General features: G+C 38.3%; 1 protein-coding gene across 20 annotated transcripts in view; it reads right to left on the bottom strand.

The window, feature by feature from the left end:
* LOC148660025 (uncharacterized) overlaps positions 1-13051 on the bottom strand; it is a 34785-nt gene that overhangs the window by 19783 nt on the left and 1951 nt on the right. For 5 of the 20 annotated variants that reach the window (XM_088637577.1, XM_088637575.1, XM_088637581.1 and 2 more), the window contains exons 3-16: positions 12386-12739; positions 11474-11524; positions 10184-10528; positions 9286-9336; positions 8003-8347; positions 7500-7550; positions 6275-6616; positions 5410-5535; positions 4425-4529; positions 3497-3610; positions 2671-2790; positions 1655-1723; positions 1083-1202; positions 308-421 (exon numbers count right to left, since the gene is read on the bottom strand). In XM_088637577.1, the coding sequence (XP_088493703.1) occupies positions 308-421; positions 1083-1202; positions 1655-1723; positions 2671-2790; positions 3497-3610; positions 4425-4529; positions 5410-5535; positions 6275-6616; positions 7500-7550; positions 8003-8347; positions 9286-9336; positions 10184-10528; positions 11474-11524; positions 12386-12739 (2307 nt within the window). The remainder of the gene's footprint in view (positions 1-307; positions 422-1082; positions 1203-1654; positions 1724-2670; positions 2791-3496; positions 3611-4424; positions 4530-5409; positions 5536-6274; positions 6617-7499; positions 7551-8002; positions 8348-9285; positions 9337-10183; positions 10529-11473; positions 11525-12385; positions 12740-13051) is intronic. The other 15 variants (XM_088637580.1, XM_088637578.1, XM_088637579.1 and 12 more) reach the window with 10 other exon arrangements.

The raw sequence follows: 13051 nt of genomic DNA, 5'->3' as shown, positions 1-13051 counted from the left end.
TGACCTAATCATAGCAGAAAGTGTCAGAGGATTCCCTCCACCACCTCCTGAAGGGGAAATAATAATTGTGAGTGTGTTTGCCCCTTTCAAACAACACAATACTAGGCATTGGTCTGACATACATCACAGAATACTCTGCATCGATGGCAGGTACTACTTGTATTTTATTTTTTATGATTATATTTACTTTCTATATTGGTTAAACTTTGTAAACAAATGAGCTCTACAAAATTAAAATTCATCATGGGATTGTACACAATTGTTCATGTATCTTATGGCTCTTTGAATCCTGTGCTGTAAAACATACCTGACAGCTCCTGTGGTAATTTGTCTGTGTAAAACAGACCTCCACCAACTGCAGCAACTGCAGACAGAAATATCAGGCCAAGACACGTGTTCCGCAACATTCGAGACTTCTTTTCTAGAAAAAAACAACAACCAGTGTTCCAATGAAAAGAGATCTGAACTATCATATATAGGGCTGTACGTACTGGTGTCATTCACCTGAAGCTTTTGGTCAATTGACTGAAAAAGATTACAGAAAGCAGTAACTAATGTGAATATACAGAACGTCTAATATAAATGGCTTTTTGTTCAGTCCCATAGCACTGGACACATTCAAGGAATGTTTCCAACTAACTGAGAGGAAAGACAGTGGAGAATAGAGACTGTACAATACAAAAATGTGTACCATAAATAAAATGTTTCATCTGCTCTCAGCTTTCCTTTAAAATAACAAAATGTTAAAATGTAGGATACAAAAATGTTCTGGTATTCTAGATATTTCATGTAATGGCAGTTTTTATAATCTGGTAATTATTTTAGTGTTATTACCTTGAATACTTCATTCATTTCAATTGTTCAGTCTCATCCATTGCAACCCTAAGCTATCATATCCATGTAAGCCCAAGGCCTGTCCTGTAATCCAAGACCCATCCCAGAATCATGAGTTGTAAACAAACATCAGGAGCTTACATGTAAATTCACTGAGCTACTACAATCACCTGGCCAAACGAAGCAGTAAAGGTGTATGTTTCTCAGAGCTTTAATTCAGTTTGAGATCATCAAGATCATACATTTACCTTGTTTTCTTAAGCACAGCCGGTAGACCAAAAGGAAACACACTCCAACAATAAGGCCCACTACAAATCCAACTCCAGCTGGCAGTAACCAGGAGGGAACACCTTCTTCGGGCTGGATATCTGGACAATTGAATAAGAACAGAAATGAGCTGAGTACAACAGCCCTGGAGTCCACAACCATACCAACAGGATTTCATTATAAAATAAAAAAATGAATTATTAAAGAAAATAGTTTGTTTAGAAAATATAGATTTATATTTTTATTGACTAACCTATCTGAGGAATTTAATATTCCTTGCATTGTCTTTTGCCTGCTCTTGTATGTTTGTGTTAACAATTGAACACAGCACTTCATTAAATGGAAGTATTGACATACTTTTATGTTGTAAAATAATCTACTGTGGTGTTTGCTGGTACCTAGTGTATTCTGGAAATAATGGCATTTTAGAAAACAGAATGTGTATTTCTTGCTGTGGCATTTGGTTAAAAATGAAGTTCCAGTTACATGAATCTTGTGAAACCATTTCTCTGTGTTTGCCTGTGATTATGCCAGTTTGCACAATATTTCTTACCTCTGAAATTTTCAAAATAATCTGTCAATCTTTTAAACTGCAAGTACGCTGCAATATTTTCTGGCAAGCCTGAAAAAAAGAGCATAATATCCAATATGTGACAAACTATCTTGAAGCAAAAGGAATCCAGTGATTTATAACCTCATACTGCAGGATCATGCAATGCAACAATTCGGTCAAACTGGAACTGAGAAATTAATTGCTGAATGTAAAGGGATAGCATACTTCTAACTTTGGTGGTAGCTCTCCTGGCAGAGGAAATAACAGCACTGGCTGAAGATCAGCTCTGTCACAACCCTGCTCACTTATGAGGAATGAACCAGGGAGCTGCTGCTAGGGTGAAGTTGGAGTTGAGGGAGGGGTGATAGAAACAATGTGTGTAGAGATATTTGCAGCCAGGAAGCTTTTTCATGAATATGTTAAACTCTTAAATTGCCAGAATTCACAACTATTATCTTGCAAACCTAAAAAGAGAGAATAACATCCATAACTTAATACTATGGTGTGAGTTCTCCTGGCTAAGGAAATGGTGTCATTTGCTGAAGATCAGCTCTGTCACAATCCCCTTCAGTTATGAGGAATGAACATGGGAGCTGCTGCTAGGGTGGAGATTGGGTAGTATATATATACTGTATAGGAGGGTGGAAGTGCAGCAATGGAATTAGACCTCCTTCCAGCTTCCAATTAATCATCACCCTTACATGCAGTAATGGATGTGGTAACTTAAAATGTATATAAAATATATACTTATATATATTTATACTTGGATACATATTTTTTGCACTGGTGATTGTTTATAGTCTGATGCTGTTTTAGTTTTAGTAGCTTGAAAGCCTCTTATTCCTTGTAACTCTCACACCCATCCTACAGGGTCTCACAAGCAAATTCATCATTCGCTCAGCTTTATGATACAGTAGTGGCATACTACTAATGTTTTTTATGTGGGAGAACAACATTTGTGATTACCACGGACATATTGTGATTATACAAATTTGCTGATTTAGAAATTAATATACCTTGTTTGCTCTTCATTATGAAGTACAGGCAAATACTTCCGATTCCAACAAACAAGCCCACACCAAATCCCATTCCTGTAGGCAGGAACCAGGAAGGCACTGCTACTTCAGTTTTAATCCCTGGACATTGAATAAGAACAGAAAAGAGTTGAGTACAACAATAAATAATGCATAAATAATTTACAGTCCAACCTTGATTGAAATTTGAATAATTGTGATTAACACTCTAAAGTCCACCAATCCCAAAACTATTTTATCAAAAAGATCAGTCACATGAAACACAAACATGTTGAACATGAGGTACTTTTGATCAAATATGATGTATATAATTATATCTATTCATCAAATTACCCAAAATAAAATGTATGTTATATTGAACTATTAATATTCCTACTAATTTCATGATTAAAAATAGAAATGGCTTGATTTTAAGGCAATAACAACAGTTTTGACTGTGGTGTCCCCCTACATTTTTGTACCTTTTGGGTTGTGTTTCTCACTGCTATGGACTGCCTATTCCACATATGCATTTATGTTTTCTGAGCAAAACAAAATCTAATGATGATTTTTAAAGTGTGTATTGCAACTATTATTAGAGCTAAAAGCTGTCATGTTAATATTGCTGACTACAGTAAGTGCATGGGGAGTAAAAATTATTAAAAATTATTTCAGAGAACCCTCATGGTTTTATTGCGTATTGACTTGTATAGTGTGGACGTCTGATTTGACTGTGCTATGTTGTAATCTGTCTTAGTAGAGTCTTCAGATGCTTTTCATCATGGCAAACTCTACATGACAACTATCGACATGAAGCTGTGCTGTGTACCTGGATTCTCCTGGACCCTGACGACTCGGATGAAAGAGTATGTAGAAATCAAGATGGTCACAGCAGCTGACACAACAGGCAGGCAGCTGTCTGCATCATCACAAGGCATCATTCCTTAAAACAAAAAATGAAAGGTCTTCAAAGCAATTAAGAAAACTGTCACTAAATCTCAATAATGCTTCCCCCATTAGAACACTACAGGGCCCCAAAATGGAGAATCAATTTGCAACATGTTTCTGTAAACAATAGCAGAACGGTGAACTCCCCTTCCCCCATCTCCAGGAAGGGAAAATTATCTTCAAAACCATTAAAAAGTACAAATAGTATGGCAAAGAAGTGAGGTAATGGAGACAATGGGATGATTGCTGGGTTAAAGATCTTCATAATCAAAACACTCTAACCAGCTTAGCACTCATTGAGGAGAAAGTCATAAGATTGTCTACTGACCAAAAAAAAGCTGTGAGAGGAAGGTACTGCAATGAAAACAGCTGATTTGAGATATGATGTCAACTTTATAAAGTTCATATTAAACCTCCCTATCATACTTAGATGCTTTTGTGTTTTTAAATAAAAAAAAGAGATTGTCCCTAACCATACCATTTTCTGGGAGGGTTTTAGTGTTAAAATTCTAAACAAAAAAAAAGTTTTCTGGGTGTCATTGGTATATATCTAAATATGTTTTTTATGATATAAAGGAAAATGATTTAAGGACATGGTAAATATCCTAAGCTGTTCTTATGGAAGAAATACCAGGATTATGGTCTCTAACACCTCGTATTTACATTTTAAATTGCTACTTTTCAGTCCTTAAAAGTGACATAATGGGGACTCTCTGTATTAAGATTAATCACAAAGTTCAAATCAATCATGTGATCAAACAATGTTCACGGATCCTACACCTCTCTGGATTCTGTGCTGTAAAACATACCTGACAGCTCCTGTGGTAATTTACCAGTGTAAAACAGACCTCCAACAACTGCACACAGAAATATCAGGCCGAGACACGTGTTCCGCAGGCCTCGAGACTTCTTTCCTAGAAAAAAACAACCAACGTTCCAAAGAAAGCAGGTTAAAAACAGGAAAAAACGTATTAAGCCCATCGTGCTCAATTCCATTATTTCTTCAATCTCCCCCTGGAAGACTCACAGAGAGAACTTGCTTGCTCTGGGAAAATGAGCTATCTTTCTCCTGAAGCCAGACCAGTAAATGACAAATACACACTGATAAATATTTAAAGAAAATGAATTATATACATGTATACAGCAGTGGTGCTGACAGACCCCCCCACAAACCAAAGTAGCAGACTCATTTATTAGTCTTTATTAATATGTTTTCATTAACGATAAGTAAGATAAGTAAAATACATATTTCCCCATATTACTTTAGTGGCGTGTCATGCCTTCATATCTAAATGGTTTAGCAAATCTCTTTGTCCACACCTTTTATTTTAATGAACCAGACAATGGAAACTAGCAGACAAAATAAAAATAGAACGATGTGCTTACAAGTTAGTGGAAATAAGGTGATTCTAATACATTTTGATGAGGATAAAATAGGGGCAGTGCAGTGGCTCTGTGGCTAAGGATCTGCGCTTGTCGCTGGAAGGTTCTTATCCCAAGGCCGACAGAGGAATCCTACTCCGTTAGGCCCCAGCTGCTCCAGGGGCCCTGTACAAATGCCTGACCTGCGCTCTGACCCCATGAAGACGTGGTCCATATAGCAATTTACCAGTTTTCCTAAAAACATTTCAGTTTAAAAATGAAGTACCTTCATATATTTGTATTACAATAACTTAAAAAAATACAGACTTTGTTGTATTCTATCATAATAACACTTGTTATGTAAATGCATGTGTCATGATTATGTTTACATAATATACCTTTAATAACACAGATTTTGAGATTTTATAATACCTTGTGTTTTTCTATTCTTCATCCACTGAAACAATATAAAAACCATCAGAGCCACTGCCATTCCCAGTACAAAACCTTCTCTTCGGTGATCCCAATGGGAGGATAATGGCTGTCCATGCTTCTGGCCTGGAAGATAAAAGAATGGATATATAGTGAACATTTGATCAATCAGTTATCCATAGCTTGACAGTTAGTAGAATCTAATTATGAACCAATCTAACTGAACACCTTTAACTTCGAGGAGGGGGTGAAAGAACACATCCTATATTCACTCTTGCATTATAGTCAGATTTAAAATTTCAAAACAGCTGAGAGATCATTTTTTTGGCTAATTAATTATGCAGTTCTGATCCCCAAACCTAACACCATTCTGCTCCATTACATTGGTGTAAGTAGTGGGATGTGGAGCAATTAGTCTGGTCAATTGTGTGATTTACTACAGGAAAATATAGCAGCACTGTAATCTAATATAGTATAATATTATTTTATAACATTATTAATATAATATAAACTATAATACGATGTTGTGGTGTAGCTGGCATTATACAGTAGAGTGTTGACGCACCTTACTAAAATGAAAGGTCTTCTAAGGAAACTATCAAAATGACACCATTCAAAAAGCCTTTTATTGACATGTAATCTGTACACATATTAACAATATTGTTCAATAATGTCACTGTTAAAGACTATTTTGTGTATTTCTGAACACAAAATTCAATTAATACCAATATGTAACTGAGATCTAATGAGCAGGGATAAGTAGTGCTTGGGGATGAGTGTTAACTGCAAACGTCCAAATAGCATATATTATATATAATATATAACTGAAAGTAACAGCCATAGTATAAAAAGCTCCAGTACTCACCTCTAACCACTATCTTCAACTTAGACTCCAGCTTGTTCCTAAACCCCGAGCTGACTTGGCATGTGTAGATCCCTTGGTCAGTGATCCTGATATCTTCAAGCAGCAGGGACACGTTGCCTCTCTCCAGCTCCTGATGGAACAGCTGCACTCTGCCCTGGTAGCCTGGGCCTTCTGTCTCCCTCCTGTCTGTGTACTGATGGACCAGCTCACCAGAGCTCCCTTTGTACCACCTCACCTCCAGAGACACGGCGCTCGTCTCAGGTGTGAGGTGACAGGGCAGGACGATGTCACGGCCCACATTGCCAGACAAAGATTTTGATGGAACCATGAGTGTAAATTGATCTGTGGTGAACAAAAGAGAATAGTGCTTTGGTGAATGCCGTTAAAGGGATTTAGTGTGCCTTTACACTTACAGTATATAAGAGAATTAACAGCGTAATATTTAAAAGATGGTCTAAAAGCCACTTTTCTTGCTTGTCAAGATTCCAAATCCCAGTGCCACAAAAACTGAACCTCAACACAAAGGAAAAGAAAAATAAAATATTGCGATCTTGCACACAGTCGCATATTAGTCCCAGAAATATCTTGGAGGCAGATTAATTCCTTATCTGGAGGTTAGAAAATTTTGACACTGCAAGACTGCATTACAAGCGAATAACATTTAGTATTATTTAGTATTGGTTTCAGATTCCTTTACTGCACAGTGTTGCATTGGTATTACTAGTAGGCTGGGGACCCAGCTGTTTGGCTATCTATGTGCTGCAATGCAGGCACACAATGTGTCTCTTAGACGTACAGTCTATAGGATGCTATTATGGTACAGTTCCCATCATACAGAACGTTTTGGCACAATTATGATTATAAGGAGCAAATTGTGAACTTTTTCTCCCATTACAGATCTTTCGGCTGCACTGGTGTTGTACGAGTGATAATTGGCACAATGTCTGTATTTTGATTTTCATTAAATTTCGGAGCTCCTACACACTCTCACACACCCACATAATCTGAAAGTATCACTGAGACGAGGTATCTTGGGAGGAGCAGTACTCTTAAAAAAACATCCAAACATATATTTAAAAAAAATGTTTTTTATAACAAATATATACTCTGAATGTTATAAATGCAAAACGGACATGTTGCAACATGGTTAACTTCAGGTTTTCAAACAATAAGCATTAACTATATGGTTCACAGGGAACGTGATTCATATCCAAAGGTACTTAACCTGTGATCACAACTGGAGGGGCAGGAGTTGGGAGATCTTCTGAAACAGAGTCTGGAGGAAAAAATATTATTTTTCTGGATTACCATTATCCATGTTTTAGAAGTTCCATGTAATGTAATGTAAATATTTGACTTGATATTTAAAGTTAAGGATAAATTGTGGAAAAAATTGCACTGTCAAAATTCAACAGAAAATGCTAAATTTTTTTGACAAAAAAAGATTTTGAAATGTTAAATTATGTTTGCATTCTAAAACCAGATCCAGCCATTCAGAATGTACACCAGGTAATGCAGCACATTGTGTCATGCATATATTAACACACCTTAACACATACAGTACCTTAAGTGAATGCTTAATATGGCGTGTGGAAGCATTTGGTCTATCGCCAGAAAAAGCCTGGTTTCAAGTCCCACACAATGCTAAGCTCCTTGAGATATTTTTTTCAATACATAAAATTAATAAAAATGTCATTATAGTATATAAATCTCTTCCAACAGTGTTACCTGTAACCAGCATCTCCAGCTGGGAATCCAGTTCATAACCCTGCACAGACTTGATGTGACAAGTGTAGGTGCTTTGGTCTGAGGTTCTGACATCTTTGAGCAGCAGGGACACGTTGCCTCTCTCCAGCTCCTGATGGAACAGCTGCACTCTGCCCTGGTAGCCTGGGCCTTCTGTCTCCCTCCTGTCTGTGTACTGATGGACCAGCTCACCAGAGCTCCCTTTGCACCACCTCACCTCCAGAGACACGACGCTTGTCTCAGGTGTGAGGTGACAGGGCAAGACGATGTCACTGCCCACACTGACAGACAGAGGTTCCAATGGAACCGTGAGTTTACACTGTAGACCTGGGGGTGAACAAAAGAGAATGGTATTTTGGTGGCTCATTTTGTAGCCATGTACTGTGATTGTATACTAATATGAGAGAATTAATACTGTGCAATATTTAAGAAACAAATATCTGTCCCTAAACTCGCGCTTCCTGTTTGGTCAGATTGCATCCCCAGTGGAACTCTGGATGTCAAAGTAAAGGCAAAGGAAGAATATATTGTAAGCACACATTTAGTCTTGAAGGAGTTCAAGTAAGACCTTAACAGCGGATTAGTTCTTTGTCAGGAGATAAGACAGTTTGAGGACACAAGCTTGTCTGCAGTGCTAGCATTAAGATTTGACATCATGCTCTTATTCCTGTCTGTACAGTGACACATTGGTGTTAATCGTGGGATAAGGAATCTGTTGTTTTAAGGTATGTGTTGCAACTGTGAGCTGCAGTTCAGTCACATGCTGTGGCTTGGAGGGATGCAGCGTACATTTTGTTCTTCAGGTACAGTGCCCATCAAACTTTGTGCTTTGATAGCTTTGTGGCAATAAGATAATGTGATCTTTCGCAGTTTGTGTTCTCTGGGTTCTGTTCCCAGTCAACACAGCAGAAAGCCACCAGCAAGATTCACAGAATAAAATCAGGTAAACTGACAACTTTGTCAGAATTTTCCCCAAAAATGTGCCTTTGCACATATTCAAGATGCTGGATTTACAATCTGGTCTGGTACCTGATATAGTCACATGCACCCGTGGTAACTGCTAATATCTGTGTGATTAAACAGTTGCAACTAAAATATAAACAGAACTTTAATAATTAAAATGTTTTTTGCTGACATATATGTAGATATTGCTCAGACTCTAGTAAATAATGTGCATATAGCACAACAGATAATTTAGTTTTCACACAATAGGCTTTAATCAAACGTTGCGCAGGAAACACGATTAATACCCAATTGTACTTAACCTGTGACTGGAGATGGTGGGGCATGAGTTGGGAGATCTTCTGATACAGGTTCTGGAGAAGAATGACAAATTACTATTATGTATTATTGTTATAATTGATACAGATGGTCTGAAATATACAAATATTTACATAACACTTCTTATGTAAATGATAAGGAGAAGTGGTGAGAAATTCCGGAATGTTAAAAGAGTAAAGCAATTAAATTATGCTGAAAACAAGAATTTGAAATTGTAAAATGTGTTTGCATTTATAATATAATGTATAATAATATATCTAATATGCATATTAATAATATATATTATATATCTAATATATAATATACATCATAAATGTATATCTGTTTTTTAAGATAAAGGGTCATTAACTTCTGGAGATCTGGAGATAATTGTGTACCCTACATTCTGCTTCATAGCCCTAAAAACGTTTACTGAACATAACATGTTCAGTACATGAACAATATTGTTCCATCTATAAAGCAGTCAATCCATCTTTATCCTATACTGGGTTGTCGGGAAGGGCGTAGCCTATCCCAGCAAGCCATGATGCACTCTGGATGGGACATGAGTCCACTGGAGAGCACACACAAACACACACACAATCACTCCAGGGCCAGTTTTCCCAGGAGCCAGTTAACCCACCTGCATGTCTTTGGACTGTGGGAGGAAACCGGACCACCTGGAGGAAACCCATACAGACACAGGGAGAACATACAAACGTCATGCAGACAGCATCCCAGGAACTGAACCCAGAGACCCAGCACTGTGAGCTGTGGGTGCTGACAACTGCACCACCCTGCCGCCCCAGTGCAAATTATAACTTCTTAAATTGTATTCGCTCATAGCAACCCTGATTCTTGTTTTATTTAGCAACCTGAAAGGACTGTCTTCAACTGTGTTACCTGTAACCAGGATCTCCAGCTGGGAATCCAGTTCATAACCCTGCACAGACTTGATGTGACAAGTGTAGATGTTTTGGTCTGAGGTTCTGACATCTTTGAGCAGCAGGGACACGTTGCCTCTCTCCAGCTCCTGATGGAACAGCTGCACTCTGCCCTGGTAGCCTGGGCCTTCTGTCTCCCTCCTGTCTGTGTACTGATGGACCAGCTCACCAGAGGTCCCTTTGTACCACCTCACCTCCAGAGACACGGCACTCGTCTCAGGTGTGAGGTGACAGGGCAAGACGATGTCACTGCCCACACTGACAGTCAGAAGTTCCAATGGAACTGTGAGTTTACACTGTAGACCTGGGGGTGAACAAAAGAGAATGGTATTTGGGTGGCTCAGTTTGTAGCCATGTACTGTGATTGGATACTAATATGAGAGAATTAATACTGTGTAATATTTAAGAAACACAAATATCTGTCCCTAAACTCGCTCTTCCTGTTTGGTCAGATTGCATCCCCAGTGGAACTCTGGATGTCAAAGTAAAGGCAAAGGAAGAATATATTGTAAGCACACATTTAGTCTTGAAGGAGTTCAAGTAAGACCTTAACGGCGGATTAGTTCTTTGTCAGGAGATAAGACAGTTTGAGGACACAAGCTTGTCTGCATTGCTAGATTAAGATTTGACATCATGCTCTTATTCCTGTCTGTACAGTGACACATTGGTGTTAATCGTGGGATAAGGAATCTGTTGTTTTAAGGTATGTGTTGCAACTGTGAGCTGCAGTTCAGTCACATGCTGTGGCTTGGAGGGATGCAGTGTACATTTTGTTATTCAGGTACAGTTCCCATCAAACTTTGTGCTTTGACAGCTTTGTGACAATAAGATAATGTGATCTTTTGCAGTTTGTGTTCTCTGGGTCTGTTCCCAGTCAACACAGCAGAAAGCCACCAGCAAGATTCACAGAATAAAATCAGGTAAACTGACAACTTTGTCAGAATTTTCCCCAAAAATGTGCCTTTGCACATATTCAAGATGCTGGATTTACAACCTGGTCTGGTACCTGGTATACAGTAGTTACATGCACCCATGTTAACTGCTAATATATGTGTGATTAAACAGTTGCAACTAACATATAAACAGAACTTTAATAATTAAAATGTTTTTTGCTGACATATATGTAGATATTGCTCAGACTCTAGTAAATAATGTGCATATAGCACAACAGATAATTTACAGTTTTCACACACTAGGCTTTAATCAAACATTGGAAAGGAAACACGATTAATACCCAATTGTACTTAACCTGTGACTGGAGATGGTGGGGCATGAGTTGGGAGATCTTCTGATATAGGTTCTGGAGAAGAAAGACAAATAACTATTATGTATTATTGTCATTATTGACAAAGATGGTCTGAAATATACAAACATTTACATAACACTTGTTATGTAAATGATAAGGAGAAGTGGTGAGAAATTCCGAAATGTTAAAAGAGTAAAGCAATTAAATGATGGTTTCATATGCCTGAAAACAAGAATTTGAAATCGTAAAATGTGTTTGCATTTATAATATAATATATAATAATATATCTAATATACATATGAATAATATGTATTATATATCTAATATATAATATACATCATAAATGTAGATCTGTTTTTTAAGATAAAGGGTCATTAACTTCTGGAGATCTGGAGATGATTGTGTACCCTACATTCTGCTTCATAGCCCTAAAAACGTTTACTGAACATAAAATGTTCAGTATATGAACAATATTGTTCCATCTATAAAACAGTCCATCCATCTTTATCCTATACTGGGTTGTCGGGAAGGGCGTAGCCTATCCCAGCAAGCCATGATGCACTCTTAATGGGACATGGTCCACTGGAGAGCACACACAAACACACACACACACAATCACTCCAGGGCCAGTTTTCCCAGGAGCCAGTTAACCCACCTGCATGTCTTTGGACTGTGGGAGGAAACCGGACCACCTGGAGGAAACCCATACAGACACAGGGAGAACATACAAACGTCATGCAGACAGCATCCCAGGAACTGAACTCAGAGACCCAGCACTGTGAGCCGTGGGTGCTGACAACTGCACCACCCTGCCGCCCCAGTGCAAATTATAACATCTTAAATTGTATTCGCTCATAGCAACCCTGATTCTTGTTTTATTTAGCAACCTGAAAGGACTGTCTTCAACTGTGTTACCTGTAACCAGCATCTCCAGCTGGGAATCCAGTTCATCTCCCAGCAAAGAGTAGACGTGACAAATGTAGGTGCTCTGGTCTGAGGTTCTGACATCTTTGAGCAGCAGGGACACGTTGCCTCTCTCCAGCTCCTGATGGAACAGCTGCACTCTGCCCTGGTAGCCTGGGCCTTCTGTCTCCCTCCTGTCTGTGTACTGATGGACCAGCTCACCAGAGCTCCCTTTGTACCACCTCACCTCCAGAGACACGGCGCTCGTCTCAGGTGCGAGGTGACAGGGCAAGACGATGTCACTGCCCACACTGACAGACAGAGGTTCCAATGGAACTATGAGTTTACACTGTAGACCTGTTCTCTCTGTAGAACAAAAGAGAATGGTGGTTTGATTTCCAATATTGTAGGGTATATTGTGGTTCAACAAATGTGAAAAAAGTTACTTTTTTTATAGACACTTTATTTTTTATTTCAATTTATTTCAATTTTCTTGATAATTCACCTGATTGCTCTCACAATATTTGCTGCAATGTCAAGAAAGCATGCACGATGGAAAAAGCTGGCATTGAGTGGTTTAAACCAAGTGTAAAGTAAAGCATAAATCATTATTTTTACCCCGCAAGAAAGTAATATAGCAATCACGCCAAATGACACTACACAGTCTAGCTGTGGTTG

The sequence above is a fragment of the Lepisosteus platostomus genome, chromosome 6 (assembly GCF_059453375.1).
Source record: "Lepisosteus platostomus isolate fLepPlt1 chromosome 6, fLepPlt1.hap1, whole genome shotgun sequence".
Taxonomy (NCBI): domain Eukaryota; kingdom Metazoa; phylum Chordata; class Actinopteri; order Semionotiformes; family Lepisosteidae; genus Lepisosteus; species Lepisosteus platostomus.
This window is presented reverse-complemented; position numbering and strand designations above follow the sequence as displayed.